At 33.2% G+C, this 19350-nt stretch overlaps 1 protein-coding gene across 13 annotated transcripts in view; it reads left to right on the top strand.

Moving 5' to 3' along the window:
• The window catches only part of OXR1 (oxidation resistance 1), a 448199-nt gene that overhangs the window by 380948 nt on the left and 47901 nt on the right, over positions 1–19350 (top strand). For 12 of the 13 annotated variants that reach the window (XM_027064028.2, XM_053208273.1, XM_027064030.2 and 9 more), the window contains 4 exons: positions 6865–6947; positions 11406–11513; positions 12411–12524; positions 18395–18547. In XM_027064028.2, coding sequence (XP_026919829.1) covers positions 6865–6947; positions 11406–11513; positions 12411–12524; positions 18395–18547 — 458 coding nt within the window. Of the gene's footprint in view, positions 1–1401; positions 1454–6864; positions 6948–11405; positions 11514–12410; positions 12525–18394; positions 18548–19350 lie in introns of those variants that run through there. The other variant, XM_015070438.3, reaches the window with a different exon arrangement.

The raw sequence follows: 19350 nt of genomic DNA, 5'->3' as shown, positions 1-19350 counted from the left end.
ACCTGATGGAACCCATGAACCTGAGCTGAAGTCGAGAGTTAGACTCTTAACCCACTGAGCCACCCAGACACCCCTAGTTGGAATATACTTAATCCTTTGAGATGACATTAGCAGTTTCATCTCCCATATTTTTCCTCATTCTCTCTCACCCCTCTTTCTGCCCTTCCCATGCACACTGGGAAGTGTGCATTATATTATATTATTTTTATATTTTTATAAATATATTATTATATTTTTTTTATATTTTTATTATATTATTTTTATATTTTTCCATACTTGTAACATTCACAATGAGTTTTTCAGTTACATTTTTAAAACATTGTTCAGTTACTCTCCACTAGTCCTTTTATCGTGCCCTCCTCATTCTTAAAGTTTTTATTTTGATATAGTTGGCATAACTTAAGTTTTCTGGCAATGAATAGTGTTTCCATAAAGAAGTCTTAAGCTAGAATGTTTTTCCCCCTACTAGGTGATTTGCTTTTTATGAATGAATTCTTATTTTCCAAGCACTATAATTTAATCAGGAGCAGAAAGGGAATAATCAGATTTGTGTATGCTTATGTGTTGTGTAACACTCTTGGGAATTACATCTTTCCTCTAGGATCCATGTTGGTAGAGCAGCCACTATATGGAACAGCCCTGGTCTTGACATAAAGGAAATAGAGAATTAAGATGTATAATGTGGGTCTTAACACTTTAACACTTTACCTGGAATAGCCATCACTTCTGTTCATGTTTCAGTGAGCAAAGCAAGGCACATGGCCATGTCAGACATCAGTGGGATACTGATTTTATATTCCTTCCCAGGGAGGAATACGGGATGCTTAGCAACAATGCAGTCTATCACAAGGTCTACTTAAAAAAAAAATCCATTTATTTTGAGAGAGACCGAGTGTGCATGGGAAGGGCAGAAAGAGGGTGAGAGAGAATCCCAAGGGGGGAGAGAGAGAATCAGGCTCCACACCTGATGGGGGGGGGGGGCTCCAACCCACGAACCACAAGATCATGACCTGAGCAGAAATGAAGGGTCAGTCGCTCAAAGGACTGAGCCACCCAGGCACCCTTCACAATTACTACTTTAGAAAGCAATTCTGTTAGTTTGACAGAGATTTGAAAATTGCTAGTCTTACTGTCACCAGTAGGGAAGCCTGTTTTTTCTGTCGGTTGTTCAGTCTGCCAGTTGGATCCTCAAAAGCTCTATTAGCAGTGCTTCTCAGATTTATTGTGGATTCAGATCAATTGTGAATCAGTAGTTCTGGAATGACACCTGAGATTCCATAGTCACCATAAGCTCCCAGGTGACGCCAATGCTTTTGGTCCTTGAAACAACTTTAAATAGCGAGGCTGTGTGTATATAGCTCTTATATATTGGAGCTTTTCACTTAGAAGCTGACCACTGAAAAAATCCTTGGCTAGATGGAGAAAGGGAGCAGTAAAGGGGAACAACTAATAGGTAGGAGACCAATAAGAATTTGAGATATGACTAAATAAAGGGAAAGATGAACATTGAGAAGGAGTTATTTTGTGAATGCTTAACAAAATATCAAATAAAATTGAACAAGCCTATCAAATTTGCCATTAAGTTTGCCTTTGCCAAGGCAGGTTTAGTGAACTGGGAAGAGAGAAGCCATTGTCATGCATTATGGAATCAGTAGGTGGAGTAAAGACAGTGAAAGTAGATTTTTATTTTCAAGAATTCAACAATGAAAAGCAGATAAGGTGAAAACTGGAAGAGGATGTTCACAAAATTGAAGAAAAATTGAGGAATTTTTAAAATTTGTTTTTGTTTTGATTATGGGTAAGGAGTCATCAGAAGTAAAATGTTGAAAATACAGGCTTTTTTTTTGTTTTTCCTGTATTACCTTACTGTAGAGGGAATCATTAGTAAAGCTGTAATCAGCAAATCTCTTGTAGTTTAGAATATCTGTATTATTGTGTTTGAAAATACTGACTCCCAGCTCAATATTTTTGAATTTATCACATATTTTATGAGTAGCTACTATCAAAATTATAGTATTCTGTTATAATGGGAATATTTTAGTACTTTAAAACTGGATCTCATGCTATTTTCATTGTTGGTTTTCAGGTGTTTTCTTCCTCCAGTTTGCCTTTCCTATTATTACCAAAATGATCTTTAATTTAAAGTTCTAGTACTGCTTTGTGAGTTCTCTGCTTAAAAATCTTTTGGGACTTCTGAATCTGGTAATAGTAAACTGGGTAATTCACACTATCCTGTTGAGAACAGTTTGAAAAGCAGAGCCAAAACAAAATAAATTTTATTGAGGGTATCAGAAAGCAAACTGATATTGACTAGATTAGGACCTGAGTGAGGACAGAGGCCAATTTGGGATTGCTTTTTCCCTGGGGAATGTGTTGATTCCAGAAATAGCACGGGGAGATTAAAAGGTGCGTTTAACAACATAGGGTATAAGGGAACAGGGATAAAATACAAAACCGACTACAAGGATGGTGGTGAACTCTTGCTTAGGACCCGAAAACATTGTACCTTAGGTATAGAAAAACTAAAGTTCGTAGATTCTTATAGGATATTGTCATAGCTTCAGATCATCACACATACATCTTTAGTAACACAATCTGGCATTGCTAGTATCCTCAGTTGTTTGACAGAAGCAAACAATATTTTCTGGAGAAATACAGCTTTTTGCGTGTCAAATTCTGTCAGTAGGCAATTTTGCAAACTGTATGCAGCACACAAAATATAATTAGGCACATGACAAGATCTCAGAAACAACAGTGAATAAAAACAGACTCACAGGAACTCTGGATATTGTAGTTATGATTTAAAATAGCTGTGTTGAAAAAACAGCTGTGTTGAGAGTTTTGAGCTAGTTGAGTATTTTGTAGAAAGATACAAACTATAAAAAAGAAAAATGGACATTCTAGAACTGAAAAATGTCATAGATTGGCAAAATAAACCACATTCTCTAAATAGCAAAAGAAATTAGAAGTTATAAAATATTTTGGATCAAACTATTAAAATATTGAAGTTTGTAGGATTTAGCTTACAAGAGTGTTTATTCTAGATTACATATATGTGTCTGCTTCTGGTAATGATGGAGTAAAATCTAAGTCCCTTGCTTTTTTCACTCTATCAAGACAATTTTATCTTGGGGAAAGTTTTATATATACATTTACGTATCAGGATTTTATTGAACACCTACTGTATGCCAGACATCATATAAGGTGCTGGGTATATGGAAAGATTTTTCAACCTTAATAGTGCTGACATTCTGGGAAGATAATTCTTTGTTGTAGGGGGAATGGGGTATACATTGTTTAGCACACAATGTTTAGCAGGGTACATGGCCTGTACCCACTAGATGCCAGTAACATTTTCCCAATGGCAATAACCAATAACGTGCCTCAGTTTCTTCGGTGTAAAATGATACCTACTTTATAGGGTTGAGGAATCAGATAAGGTGATAAATATGAAGTACTTAGAACAATGGCTTGCATATACTAAGCACTTGATAAATGTTAATTATTATTTTGATTGTTAAATCACAAATATGTATATATTTCTTATTTGTAAATTTTTTTAATGTTTATTTTTGAGAGAGAGAGAGAGAGAGACCCATGTGCGAGTGGGGGTTGGGGGGCTGGTGCTGGCAGAGAGAGAGGGAAACAGAATATCGAATCAGGCTCCAGGCTCTGAGCTGTCAGGATAGAGCCTGATGTGGGGTTCGAACTCACAAACTGTGAGATCATGACCTGAACTGAAGTCAGATGCTTAACTGACTGAGCTACTCAGGTGCCCCTATGTATATATTTCTAAAGTGTAATAACTTCTGTGAGGAAGAAGACTAGGACCTCTTCTTTCCATACTCCCTCTCTGGATTCTTTTATGCTGGCAACTGTCTTCAAAAAGTATGTTATGAAGTTACCTGACAAGAGATTGGGCTAGGTAACAACTATGATCATTTACAAGTCTCAGTTCTTATTATGTGACTGTGTTTTTGTATTGTTAGAAGAGAATGATCAGTTTGTTTCGTTGTGCTCTGGTACTTATATTTATGAGTAAATGTTTTAATATTGGTTATTAAAATTTAGAACTGTTTGTAATAAAAATTGTTAAAAATATGTAATTTAAATTATTAAAGTGGATACTTTCAATTTGTTTTAAAGTTTATAGAAAGCTGGTACATTGGTTTTCTTGTTCTAAACTGCTCTCCATGATGAACTCTTGAAAATGAGAGCAATTGTAAACTTCATTGTGATTAAACATTTAATGAACTCTTGGGATATTATGAAACACAAATTGAAAAACTTCTATTAGGCGAAGTAAATGTAGATTAATGGTTATTCCTAAAATCGATTAAGGATGGGATATATATTATTAGTTAAAAGTAATCTGTAATTGTACTTGCATTGCTTAAGAAGTTTAAATGGCAAAATGAAGATAATGTTTTTGGCTCCCTCTACTGTTTATTAAAGAGCAGAAATTACTATTTAAAACTTTTAAAATAGTTTTACATTTAAGATAGATTAATATTTTATTATAAGAAAAATGAAATTTAAATATGTTATTCAGCAGAGAAAAAATAGAATAAGCAAAAATAATACACTTTTTCATAAGCATTATATCATTTTGCACTCATTTTTTTTTAATTGGATATTTTATTTATTTTGAGAGGGAAAGTGAGCACAAGCAGAGCAGGGGCAGAGAGAGGGAGAGAATCCCAAGCAGGCTTCACACTGTCAGCACAGAGCCCCATGTGGGGCTCCATCTCATGACCACAAGACCATGACCTGAGCCAAGACCTAAGAGTTGGACGCTTAACCAATTGAGCCACCCAGAAGCCTCTCATTTTACATTCCTGCCATAAATATACAAGAATGCTGCTTTTTCTACAATGTGTGGTCAGGCTTCTGAATTTTAACCAGTCTGATAGGTGAGAAATGGTATCTCAGTGTAGGTTAAATTTACATTTCTCTAGTTATGAGTTAGATTGAAAATAATTTTGTATGTTTATTTTTCAAAAAAAATTTTTTAATGTTTATTTTTGAGAGACAGAGATAGAGCACAAGCAGGGGAGGGGCAGAGAGAGAGAGGGAGAGACAACAGAATCTGAAGCAGGCTCCAGGCTCCGAGCGGTCAGCACAGAGCCAGACGTAGGGCTTGAACTCACAAACTGTATGTATCTATAATATGCATATATATATATGTATATATATATATATGTATGTATATATATATATATATATATATGTATGTATATATAAAATTCATTCCCTCCTAGGGGTGTAATATATGAGCCATAACTCTTTGTCTGTTTTTCTTTATGGGAAATTAATGACTTTATGAGAATTGGGGTAGTTCAAGGTACAGTTTAAGTTGTAGTTCATTCACACTGGAGGTTTGCCATGTCAGGCCCTTTGTTAGGCACTGAGGAGGCATTGTGGAACAAAAGCTCAGTATTTTGTAGGTTACCATTTAGTAGAAGGCATTAAAAAGAGATTGAAATTTAAAACTGTGCCAGGTGCTATGGAGGAGACATACATATGCTATGGGATTAATAAAAGACACTTGGGTTAGCCTAGGTGATCAGAAAGGTTTTAGGAGAGCTTTTTCAGGCATTGTGAAACTGCGCTTTTTTGGGATTCAGACTTACTGTTTTTATTATTAATGCTTTATTAGAACCATTTGCCCAACTGAGCTACTTAGGTACCTATAAACAAACTCTAGTATGGTCAGAATTGAACTGAGATTGGATAGAGGGAAAACAAATACACACTTTCTAGATTGTTTGGGTTTGGGTAGAACTAATTTTCTTTGAAAACTATCATTTTAATCTTGTAGAATGTTGATGGTGAATATTATAGCATTTTGCCATTCACTGTCTTTTTCAGTTTTGAGTTTTTTCTTTAGAGATTGATTTTAATCATTTTAAATTACTTAGGTAAGAGTGGTATTTTATCATTTCAATGTAATGATTGTTACATGAACTATGGATGAGAAGGTTAGCACTAATGCAAAATTTAAACTGAAACAGATACTGTAATCTTGGTAATAATGACATGTTCAAGTGAAGTGTCTTGATAAGCAAAGTGAAAAACACTACTTTATCGAAATGAAATGCACAAAGTGTGTTTATGTATGAAAGGGTATCTTAATTTATAGTCTGTAGACAAGGAATTTAGTAATTTAATTCAATAGAGAAGACTCCCTCTTTAACTATGGTTGTAAAAGTAGAGCTGTTTTCTCCTGTGAGGATTAATGTTACATTTTTCAGACTTGGTTTGGTAATAATAATAATATATCCTCAAATATAGTTTATTGTAATTAAGTTAGATTGGTTGAAAGAAATCCATAATTTAGTTTTCAATAAAATTTGATAATCCTTTCTGCTAACAGTTGCTTATGTTTTGAATTGACTTCCAGTTATTATAGTGTCTCATACTGGTCGGCTCCTAAAGCAAACGAGGAGGAATACATTTTCTTTTTTGACAGTTGGTTGCATTTTAGAGCAGAGAATCCCAGGGAACAAGCTGTATTAGTAGTTAGTCTAATAGATAACTGCCCACTGAGCTCTAGTTAGCAGTCCTTGACATTACTCTGAAAGGAAAATGAATTTATTTATTTATTTATTTTTAATGTTTATTTATTTTTGAGAGAGAGAGACAAGATTGTGAGCAGGGGAGGTGCAGAGAGAGAAGGAGACACAGAATCTGAATGAAGCAGGTTCCAGGCTCTGAGCTGTCAGCACAGAGCCCAGTGTAGGGCTCGAACTTATGGACTGCGAGTTCATGACCTGAGCTGAAGTTGGACGCTCAACTGACTGAGCCACCCAGGCGCCCCTGGAAAATGAATTTAATAGGAATTTTACCTCATTTTTTTTTCAGACACTGGCCAAAAGAAGACCTTAGACAAGAAAGATGGGAGACGAATGTCTTTTCAGAAACCTAAAGGAACTATTGAGTATACTGTAAGTTACTTTTTTAAAAAAGCTGATTTGTCTTTGTAAGAGTGTTACCTAAGACATTCTTTGTTTATACTGAAATAAATAAGATAAAAGTTGTTAAATTGCCTTATTTCAAAAATCGTGTTTTAATAACTTTTATTAATAATAATGTTTAAGATCTTAATTATATTTTAGGGTTTTTTTTTCCTTAAAGAGAAATTTTATTAAGTGTGATAAAAGACAGTTATTCCAGCAAATTTAATTTAGTGTAGATGGTAATTTACAGGGAGTCAAAGGTCCTGTGTTCTAATAATTTTTATTAGATTAGGCCTTTAGGAAAATATTTACTCTTTGAGAAATGTGATCTTCATTATATTCCCAACAGTGTTAATGATAATGAAAAGGGCAGATAGAATACTTAAAAGATAAGTTGGTATTTATCTTCCAGAATAACCTCTCACATGATGATTATTTGCACTGATTTATAGCTAAGTTTCTTTAGCTTTGAAATGGAACTTGTTTTTGTGTTCTTATAATGACCTTCAAAATCTCCCTGCAGTCAGCTTTTTACATTTCTGGTTACCAAGGAAAACTGAAGTGAGAAGTCAACTTTAGTCTGTGGTGTAATGCTCATTGGCTTGTGTGTAAATGTTGTTTATTTAGCTAATGTTAATAATGTTATACGCCAATTATTTTAGCTGACCTTAATTTTGTGTTACTGTTTGTGTTTTTCTAATATGTTATAACTGTATTAAGAAAGTAGAAATTTTAAACAATTTCTGTATTTGCATCATCATGAAACCTTCCAGTCTTGGTTCGAATCTTAATATTTTCCATGAATCCTTAAAATTGAAGAAATTATCAAAAACTTAGAGTTACACTTTATTTCTATATATTGCATAATTGATGATTTGAGACTTTAAGTATTTTTAAAAAGTTGAGAACCAGGTATTTAGGGTAGAAGTACTTTTACCATTGAAAGAATCTCTTCTTAAAGCATATTATAAACTTCAGTGTGCTTGTACCTTCTCTGCATGATTGAGAAATGGAGAAAATAGGTTCAAATAGTAAAATAATGGGTTATGTAATTTGATGTATTTGTTAGTGTTTATTCAGGCATAAGATTATAGGCATGAGACATACGATGTTATCTATACATGTAATTGTGTGATTGTGAAGAATTGTGAAAGTTTAGTTTGTTTTTAATTTTAGGAGTTTACCATTCTTTTCTTGTAATTCAATAAAACTTGTGTTATCTGTAGCAAAGTTAAATTTAACTTAAGAACCATTATTTTGTGGGGGGGAGGTTAATTGAAACTTGAAATTATATTTTGTCTTAACATTATATGTGACCTTTTGGAAATAGTCAAGTATTAACCAGAAAAGTTATAAAACATCCTTTTGCAGGTCTTTGTTTACACTTTTTCCCCTTGTTTTTTAAGTCCTTTGTTTATTCCCTATGCCATATCCTAGAAGAAAGAAATGTATTTCTAAAACTAAGATTTTTTTATCTTATATTCTATTCTTGTTATAGTTTTATAAAATTTTCATATAGCATCTTTATATAAAATATATGACATGATTTTTATATTTAGGAAAATGTATTTCTCCCTATATTTCTCTTAAAATAAAACTTTTAATATAATGTACTCTCAAAATTTGTTCTGAAATATTTATGATCTAGCTTAAATACATTTTAAACCACCTAAATGTATTATATATTATTCATTGCATCGTAGCTTTAAAATTAAAATCATGCATATGTATATGTGTGTATATATTTGCATATACACACGTACATACTGTTTTTCATTGTGAAGTCACTTTAAGTAGGAATCCAAAGTAGACTGTGAAAATGCTATACATTATCATTTTATTCCTAGTTAACTTAATATTTGTATACCTTTATCATGAAAGAGCCTTTTCCAAGGTCACTAATAATTTTCTAATTATCAAACTCTGGCCTTTTCTTTGTTGCTTTTTGCCCATTGTTCCTTCTGATTTTATTTTTTTCCGTTTTAAGTTATTTTCAGTGAGGATCTGGGAATGGATAATTAGACAATGTCTGAAAGTCTTCACTGCACCCTCATTCCTGGGAGTTCACCAGTCTGTTAATTATCAGGCTGAGAGTTCTTTTCTCACACAACACTTTCCGTATTGTAATCCAGTGTCCTATGTCCCTCTGTTGCCTTTTTATTCATTTTTAGGCAGTCGTCTTGTTTTAAGATTGTTTTTGGAGTTTCCTTTTTTTTCATTACAGTTCTGCAGTGCTACTGTGATAAGTCTAGATTCAGACATATTTTTACTTCAGTGTGTGTCTTCAGTCTAAGGAGTATGCCATTCATAATTCTGAAAGATGGTCACCCATCTTTTTTTTTTTTTTATTATATCTCCCTTTTTTTTTTCTCTGTGCTTGAAACTAATTGCACTACATTTTGCTTTCATCATGCTTCATTGCCCTGGTATTCTTGCTGTTATTTTGACTGTATCTTCCATCTCTTACTGGCTATTTCTGCTCTTCTTGATTCCAAATGTAAGTGGTCCCATGTTTCTTTTCACTTTTCCACTTACAGATTCCATTACCTGGAGATCTTAAGGAATTTAAAACTGTGTGGAGTGAGAACCCAAATTTTTTCTATTCCTGCCTTTCTACATGCATGTATTTCCCACTGTCACTTTATACTTAACGCACTGTAGGAAACCTCTCACCAATTTCTCCATCCTTGCCCAATGCTCCATTTTCTTGTTTCCATTTCCCTTCAGTTTGTTATTCGTCCAGGTTGGAATTTTGGGATTCAACATCAATTGCTTATTACCATTCGCACCCCTGACCTGCTACTACTGCTACTACCACCACCACCATTGCAACCTCATTCAATCCATGAGCGCTTTCGTGAGTCTTAGTTGGAACCTTATAAACCTTAATCTCGTCCTTTACATTTTTTATGACTTTCAACCTCATTTACTGCAGTGTTAAATTGGTTTTTCTTCTCTTATCTCATTAGTCCTAGACCTGTTGCTACTCGGGCCATGTAGCTTCTTCGCTTTATAATTATTGATGATTTTTATTACATTCATCATCCCATCTAAAAGGATCATTGTATGGATAAAATGTGATTATATGAAAGTACTTTGTAAACTTACAGATGTTACTGCAAAATATAATTTGTTTGCAGAGACCTGCCTATATCATCTCAATAGGTTAAGTGATAGGTCATCTCATTACATAGATGAGAACGTTTGCACAGAAGGAAGCAGAACTAGTTTATTATCCAATGTATTTGTCACAGATTTGGTTTTATATAACCATTAAAGAAAAAAATACATGCTATTTTTTTTTTACATTATATACCTAGCTACTTTTCCTAACTTTCAAAGTTTTCTACAGCCTAATTCTAAATGCCCTTCCAATCTCATCCTTTTTTAGAATTAACTCTAGTAACTCACCTTCCTGAAATCTTAAACTCAATAGTGTACTCTGGGTGGTTTAGGGGGAAGAAATAGTATCGCACAAAAGTGTTTTGTACTTTTCTGTCTCCTAACCGTGTCAGTCCTATTCTCTTCGCTTTGAGTGTTCTTTCTTTCTCTCTACCCTATTCCTTCTTCAAAATCTAGCTTTTAAATCTTTTTAATAAAGTCTTCCTTGGACAATTTGTAGCAAATGTGTTGCACTATCTATACTCGGAACTTCTGTTATATTTGTTTCATTTAAATTGCTCTTCATCTTTCTTGAAACCTTTTTTGTCTTTCTTATTTTTCAACTGTGTTGTAAATCCCTTGTGCACTAATACCACTTAGTTACGCTTAATTTTATCCTATAGAGCTCTTATAATGCCTTATGTATAGAGGACTCCAAAGGCATATACTGACTGATCAAATGACTTTTTCTTTCAGGATAATTGGCAAAATCCCATGACTTAAAATATACTAAGTCAGTCATTGAAATATACTAATGATTTAGAAGTAGATTGCTAAATTTTGGTTTAAATATTATCTAATTTGCATATTTAAATGGCAGAATATAAACATAAAGGTATAATATTTCCAGTTTAATATAAACATATAGATAACAGTATTTTCAGTTTAATACAAACATTCTTGGCTAAAATAAATTTTTTTATGTTTCTAGGTTCCATATGTGTTAGAAACTATTTAAAGGAATAGTACATTTTTAAAGCCTTTGTGAAATAAAAATCATTTGTGTTTTGTAAATTATATTGTGTGTTTTGAAATTACTTGCAGTAGAGGCCCACATATAATTATGATATACTGTGATAAAGCATACACACTGTATCATAATAGGTTGAGACCATCTGTTAACAAAACACAAAATTTCTCAAGTTATCCTATATCTAAAGATGGAAAATACCACTTGTTAATCAAATGTGAGTTTGGTCCACAGACATATTAATGGTATTAAACATCAGGTTGTAGCTTTTCTGTTTTAGCAGATTCAAATAATTTATTTTTTCTTTTAAACAGGTTGAATCAAGGGATTCTTTGAATAGTATAGCCCTGAAATTTGATACAACGCCCAACGAACTTGTTCAATTAAATAAGTTATTCTCCCGAGCAGTTGTTACTGGACAGGTATCTTTTTTTTAATGATTGGTACTTAGGAGCATTAAGTAGTAAGACAGAAATTATCCATTGAAGTATAGTTAATAATACGGAAATTTTAGGAATAATTTTATGCATGTTTTGAACAAATCATATTGGCTCTAGAAGAGAAAATTGTCATTTGTTGCATGTTAATTTTTTTAATACAAATTGAAAATAATTGTGAATTATCTTACTAAAATACTCAAAGCAATAGCATGTACATGATAAAAACCTCAAAAATTTTTAAAGGTAAGTTATCCCATCTTCGACTTCTAGTTTCCTTTTCTAGAAGCAACCATATTTACAGTTTGTATACTCTTCCAGAAGCCTTTCTGTCTCTTTTTTTCTTTTTGTCTCAATTTAACTTTGATTCTTAGAAAATATTTAAGTGTGGCTTCACCTCAGACTTTTTCATGTGTAGGTAGTGTTGCACTATATTGACATATTAACAAGATACAGTAACTTTACACCGTTTCAGCTCTTTTGTTATTATAAACATTGATGTAGAGAACAATCTCGCTCTTTTCTATATATGCAGGAGTTTCTGTAAAGTCCTAGAAGTAAAATTGATGAGTTAAATGATACATGCATTTTAAATTTTGTTAGCTGTTACCCAAATTGTCCTGTAAGAGGAACACCCATAGTATATGATAATTATTGTTTCCCTACCCTGTCTTTGACACTATTTATTATCAAACTTGTCTAAATAGAATATAAATGTCTTTTTTTGTGTTGTTAGAATTATTGTAATAAATATTCTTTAAATCTGAATATTTTTATTTTCTGTTTATTGGTGAAGGTCGTTAATGGTACTTGCCTATGGAACACCATTCAGTTGTTAATATTTCAGTTTGAGTGAATCTTCATTTGAATGTTTCCTTGCAGGTTTTATATGTTCCTGATCCTGAATATGTCTCCAGTGTTGAGAGCTCTCCATCTCTAAGTCCCATAAGTCCTCTGTCACCAACATCTTCCGAGGCTGAATTTGATAAGGCCACTGTAAGTGTCCCTACTTTTCAAAGATAACTATGAAGAAATCTCACTGTGTGTGTGTATGTGTGTGTGTGTGTGTGTGTATATGTATATGTATATATATATATATATATATATATATATATATATCTTCATTGTTTTTTATTCTACTTTGACTATGGTTAAAACTAAAGTTTACCTTTTTATTCTGTTACATAACAGTTGTTTTTTTGTTTTGTTTTGTTTTTTTTGTTACATAACAGGTTTTAAAGGGAACATTCTTATTAAACCAAACAGCTTAAATTATCTCACTGTTGTTATTGGTGGTAGTCCAAAGATATTCATCAACTCTCTCCTATAAATGCCATATAATAATTTAAAGAAGGAGTTTTACCTGACATACATGACAATTTCATGATAGGAAGTCCATGCCCAATTAATTTTTATTTCAGTTTTCTGTCACTGTTTTTATTTACCTAGGACACTTGAGTTTATTTTTGACACACTGCCTTTTAAAAAATAATTTATCAGGGCAGCTGTGTGGTTCCGTCAGTTAAGCATCTGACTCTTGATTTCTCACGGTTCGTGAGATTGAGCCCCACATCCAAAGTAGGCTCTGTGAGCACAGAGCCTACTCAGGATTCTCTTTCTCACTCTCTGTCTCTCACCGACACATGTGCACTCTCTAAAAAATAAACAGTTTTAAATAATTTATCATCTTGGGGTGCCTGGGTGGCTTAGTCGGTTGGGCGTCCAACTTCAGCTCAGGTCATGAACTCGCATCCTGAGTGGCTCTTTGCTGACAGCTCAGACCTGGAGCCTGCTTCAGATTCTGTGTCTCCCACTCTCTCTCTCTCTGCCCCTTCCCTAATCATGCTGTGTCTCTCTCTGTCTCTCAAAAATGAATAAATGTTAAAAAAATTTAAATAATTTATCATTTAATCATTCTTCTAAGTATTCTTAGCAATTAATAGTGGATTGATTTACCTAGCATTTTCAAGGAATGTTCTATATAAGTTACATTTTACAAATGAATTTTAAAGGACCAAATGGTATTTAATAATTTTGATTAAAATCTCTCTGAAAGGAATTATATTTTTGTGCCTTTTTTTGTAAATTCATACTAATCATGACTTCCCATTTTCATGATGGCTTAAAGATTATGGTTATATATAAAAGGCTATTCGTATATTAAATGCCTAAATTCCTGTGGGAGATTTTTTGGTGTTGCCTTGCCTGCTTTAGGAGACATCCTTTTTTTCTCTGCCCAGTTTGCACTCACAGTTTAAGATACCAAATAACCTATGAGTAAGAAAATACAAATTATTAATGTTAATTTGCCTACAAATTATTAGACATTGGTTTCTAACCTCTGTTGTTAAACTAGTTGCACTTCTTTCTTGGAATACCTTGCCCAGGGACTGTGTGTGTGTGTGTGTGAGAGAGAGAGAGAGAGAGAGAGAAGTGGGGTCATTTTCAAATATGTATTTGTTGGATATCTTATCTATATAAATATGACAGCACTGTACTTTAGAATGCAGTCACATGAAAGGAATATATTCTATTTTTCACTGTTGATGAATGTGGAAGTCAGGTTCTAATGAGTAGGTATTGCTGGACTAAATGATCTAAGAATATGTTTTTGAACATAGCCATGCTATTTTCCCATAAGACTTACAAAGAGCTGGACTCACAAGGAGTGCAGCAACAAAGGAGATGTAGCGTTAGGTTAATTTACCTTCTTTTTTAAAGCCTAAAGCGAAATTGTGGAAACAACTGTAGCATCGTGCCTGACGAAAAGTCTATGGGGTCCTTTTCTGTCCCTCATCCTTAACCTGAATCTTCCTACCAACTGACTTTCTTGAAAGGCACAAGATCAGAAAGAAGAGAATGCTGAAACTCAAGGGAGCAACAAGGCCAGGCCTTCTCCTGTGTGAAATGCTCTCTTCCTCACTTTTGCCATGCTAGTGAAATAGAGGGAGAGAATAAAAAGTCATATGAATGACCTTTTAATCTGTAGTGACTCAACTGCTGTCAAAGATGCCCAGAAAGTATCCTCTAATATAACTGGTCATAATGAATAAGTTCTTTCTCTCTAGGATGGATCCAGGAAGGAGTTAAGAAACATTGAGTTCTTGAAGTTTTCCCTATTGATTATAGGCAATAGTTAGAAATAATTATTTTGAACGGCAGTTTCATAAACTGTATTTTTTTACCTAGAAATATGTTAATTACTTGACTCCCAAGATAATATTCCTATGTAACTTTCTATATATTTCAAGTATTTATAGCTCTGTATTATAATCATTGGATTTATGTCTGCCATTCTAAGTCCCTTAGAAGCAAGGATCTTATGTTTTATTAGATACAACTCATTTAGTATTATTGTCACATGTTTTTCCCAGAAATTGTCAGAGTTTATATTTCTAATAATCACCTGTAGCTTTCTGAATGTTCAGCTGTTTAGTGGCTTACGAATGAAGCTAAAATGATAGGTTCCTGGCTTTGTTAGTATAAAGGATCTCAGTGGGTTTTTTGAATAATTATCACATAAAAATATTATCTTTGAGAATTTCCAGGGTCAAACAATTTTCTCACATTTTTTTTTCTTCACATATTGGTGAAGAAACATGGAAAGAGGTGGAACCAATGTTAAGTGTAAATAAAAAATAAATAGCTAAAATTTACCATGTGTCAGTAAGTATTGTCATTTATTCCCAACCTCAACTTGGCCTGGCTGGTTTTTTTGGTTTTTTTGTTTTTTTTTTTTTTCTTCTGGACCGATTCTGCATCCTTTTCTATCCTCTTTTGGGCTTTAGACTATATCAGCAGGCTCCCTAGACCTGCTTTTCCTGGTTTTGGTTTTTCGAGAACATTGGCAGAAGATAAGACGAAAGGAGTGAGAAAGGGGCATATTTATTCTCCTAGCTCCCTCCCTACAAGGTCACTTCAGAGTGGCTGCATTCTCTAACCTCTCATCTCATCAGACAACCCTTTCCACAGATCCCTCTGTAGGTATCTGTTTCTCCCCTTAACCTTTTTAGGCCTATGGATGATAAGGAAGCCTCTGTTATTCATATACGCCGCATAATACTTTTGTAAATAGTTCCATTTTTAAACTCTCTAAATTAACTCAAGTTGATATGCCACCAGCTTCTTCTGGTACCTGACCAATAACAGTGTTTATTTTACATATAAGGAAACTGAGGGAGAGATGTTAAGTAATTTGTGTCTAAGGTCCTTCGGTTAGCTAGTAGCTGAGTTAGGATTCCAAACCAAGTAGTCTGATCCAGAGCTCATATTCTTTATTACCACTTTATAGCTGGAATATCAAAATGTGTAATATTTAATCATATTGTACAAAAAAAGATGACCATAAGTCAACCTTTTCGGTTCACTTGGTCTAGCAATGCTTTGCTTTTTGCACATTTGAATATTTGGGGCAATGATTGAGGCTCAGTAGATAGATGTTTATACTCTGTACTTTTAAGGACCTTTCTATCCCTAGTGGCTAAAACAGAATTGCACAAAGAAACTTCACAAAGCCCTGATGAGCTTCCAACTCACTGCATTAAGAATCAGAATCTGTAAATACCAGTCAAAACCAGCTGCATAGAGATACTGATCATTTGGGTAATGTACATGTATGTAAGTTATTATGAGATCTAATTACAATTCCTCTGAATGTTGCTTTTTTTTTAAAAAAGAAATGTACTCTTATGTGCTATACTTTGAACATTTACTAAGCCAATCTATATATTCTTTTTAATAGGATTGCATTGACAAATCGGGATTGCTATAGATACAGAATTTGAGACTTTGAGGGAACCTAACAGATCATGTTCAATGAGATGTATCTTCATATAAGGAAAGCATTTGACAGTGTTTCTTGATTATAGTTTTTGTGAATGATATGGTTACATAGTAGGTAATGTTGTCAGCTGGATTTGGCAGTCACTGAACAACCATAAATTTGTTGATAGTTTTGTGCCAGCCTGCAAGGGGCTTTCCAATGGCTCTGGAATTGGCTTTTTTCCCCCGGTGCACATGTATCAGTTGTTCAGAAGAATATTTGAAAGGGAAGGTGTATAGTATTGCAGTTAAGCTTACTAGTTCATGTGTTGACAAGTTGGGTTTACATATTAGCTTCATCTTACTTATTGGGAAAGTTACTGAACTTGGTTAACCATAAGTTTCCTTTAAAATTAAGGTAATAGTATATACCCATATCAATGATTTGAAGATTAAATGGCTCATATAGCCATTAAATGTAACAAATAATCATAAATATCCAATATTATTACTAATATCCCTTTTTCAATGAGTGTAAATTTGATTAGTTTGTATCACAAAATAAAAAGATTGAGAACTTTGTCAATGGATATTAATGATTGAATAGTGTTATGCAGCTGTTAAAATCTAATTCTATTTTAGGTTTTCAAAAATGTAATCATAACATATTAAATATAGTTATTTTGCAGCATTCTGTACAATCTTCCTTCAAAAAATGTATGTCGAGTATCTGTCCAAATGGTAGAGATTTCACCCCAGCATATTAGGAGAGAGATATGAAATTCAAAAAGGGAATCTAAAATTTTATCCTCATATAGACTTAAGGAGTTAAATCCATTTATTGAAGCGGAAAAAGTAATGTTAAAATTTGAGAGTGCTTTTCAAGTATTTCAGAGTCTTTGAGATTGAAGAGGAGGCTATTTTTTCAAAAGGCCAAGTCAAACCTATTGGGTATTAGTTATGAAGTGCCTAATTTTAGCCCAAACTTCTGAAGAACCTTGCTGCTATGAAAACTGTTCTACAAGACACTGTGCGTTAATTCAGGAAGTGTAAAGTGCCTCTGGAGGTATTTAAAACAAAGAATAAAGAACATTTGTCTAGCCTTCCTACATCGTACACAGTGTTGAACTTTGGGAGGAACCATGAGTTCTAAGGAGTCTCTGAACTTGGATATAGACAATTTTAACTGAAATATATTTTTTAAATTAAGACTATAAGTAGCAAACTGTAGGGTAGCACTGTGCATGCCTGTGTCCCCAATACAATTCACAGATATTTTCAAATCACTTTAGTGTTATAGATATTGGAAATATTGTTTATAGCCATCTAGTTCAAAATTGTAATTATCAGCGTCGACACTAGGTTTTATTATTTCATGTTTAATAAGGAAGCATTTATGTATCAATTACGTATACATAACTATTATGTTAAAAATATATATCCAGTCTTAAAAATGTTTTGATAATTGTGTTTCAATATAATTGTTTTTCTTTGTAGTCCTATATTTTAAGCATTGAAAAAAACATTCTGAAAAGAAGGCCCTTAGGTAGGCTTCACTATGAGAATGGTCCGTGGCACTAAAAGAGTTAAGAATCTGTGATCTAATTACTTAATATTACTTTATAATACTAATACCCTGTAGAATGGCATTGATAAACTCTTTGTAGCTTAAGATTTTAAAAGGCTCTTCCAGTGAATGGTTTTGGCTGAGTTCCTATGTATCACAGACAAGCACTCCCATTTTTTTTTTTCTGCTCCCAACACCTGAGGGATATATTAAATGGTCTCAGGAACAACTGAATGTGTGCGTGCGTGCGTGTGTGTGTGGTATGAAGGTACAAGAGATGTAGTTTTCCTACATTTTCCAGATGATTCATAAATATATAACCCATTAAGAAATCATTGAAAATGTAAGTTTAAGCTGTGAGAAACCTTTACTGAATGTGAAAACAGTGCTGTTCTTTCTTGTATATTTTTTTTAAATGAGAATATTTTGAGCTAACCTTCAAAATATGATGAGAATTAGGGAAAGCTATTCATTTGGCTTTAATAATGTGCTAATTTGTATTTAGTTCTCTGAAGTGCCTTTATTTATTTTTTTAAAGAATCCTGATGTAGTCCACCCAAAAGAAGCAACTCCCTTATCTACTCTTACTGGTATTCGACCTGCACGAGTTGTATCTTCAACTTCTGAGGAGGAAGAAGCATTTACTGAGAAATTTCTTAAAATTAATTGCAAATATATTACCAGTGGCAAGGTAAGAATTTTTAATCATGCTTTATTACTGAAATATCACGATTTGACATTTACATTTTAAATTATTGACATCAACTGCTTGAATATTTTAAAAAGATACTGGTGGAAATACTTTGTATGGACTTTGCTTATAACTAACTTAGAATCTGGTGGTCTTTTGCAGTTGTTAAAGGCAATGGGATATAAATTTACTATAATAAATTACCCCGAATTTGCTATTGATAGAATATTTCAAAACGCTGATATAAAATGACCATTTCTGGGCACTGTTCGGAGTGATAACTCTTGCAAACTTGGTATAGCACACAAAAAGAAGATAACTACTGTTTATTCAATACTTACTGTATGCCAGAAAGTATATGAGATGTTTTAGTTATTTCCTCAACTCAAAATAATCCTATGAAATGGGTGGTTCTATTCATTCTTCACAGGAAACAAACAAACAAGCAAACAAACTTTCAGGAAAGGTTAAAGTCCAAGGTAATGTTTCTCTGTCATGGCGTGAATTCAAACCCAGCGTGAATGTTTCATCTGCCACACCTTGCTGCTTTTGTATGCAAAGAACTTCTAGTGTGCAGAGGGAGTATAGTAAAATAACAGAATTGGAGAATAAACTCCAGATATTACTTAGAAAGTAACTATAGTATGTTATTAACTTTAGAAGCCACACATGGTTTTCTTTTTCTCTCAGAACTTTAAAGATGTTTCTTTCAGACCTCCTGTTTTCTGTCTTGCACTATTTCTGAAGAGAACTCTAACACAATTTTTATATTTGGTGTTGTGTACAACATAGATAATTTTCTT

This window comes from Acinonyx jubatus, chromosome F2 (assembly GCF_027475565.1).
Source record: "Acinonyx jubatus isolate Ajub_Pintada_27869175 chromosome F2, VMU_Ajub_asm_v1.0, whole genome shotgun sequence".
NCBI lineage: Eukaryota > Metazoa > Chordata > Mammalia > Carnivora > Felidae > Acinonyx > Acinonyx jubatus.
The sequence above is the reverse complement of the archived record's forward strand: the minus strand, read 5'-3'. Positions and strand labels throughout refer to the sequence as shown.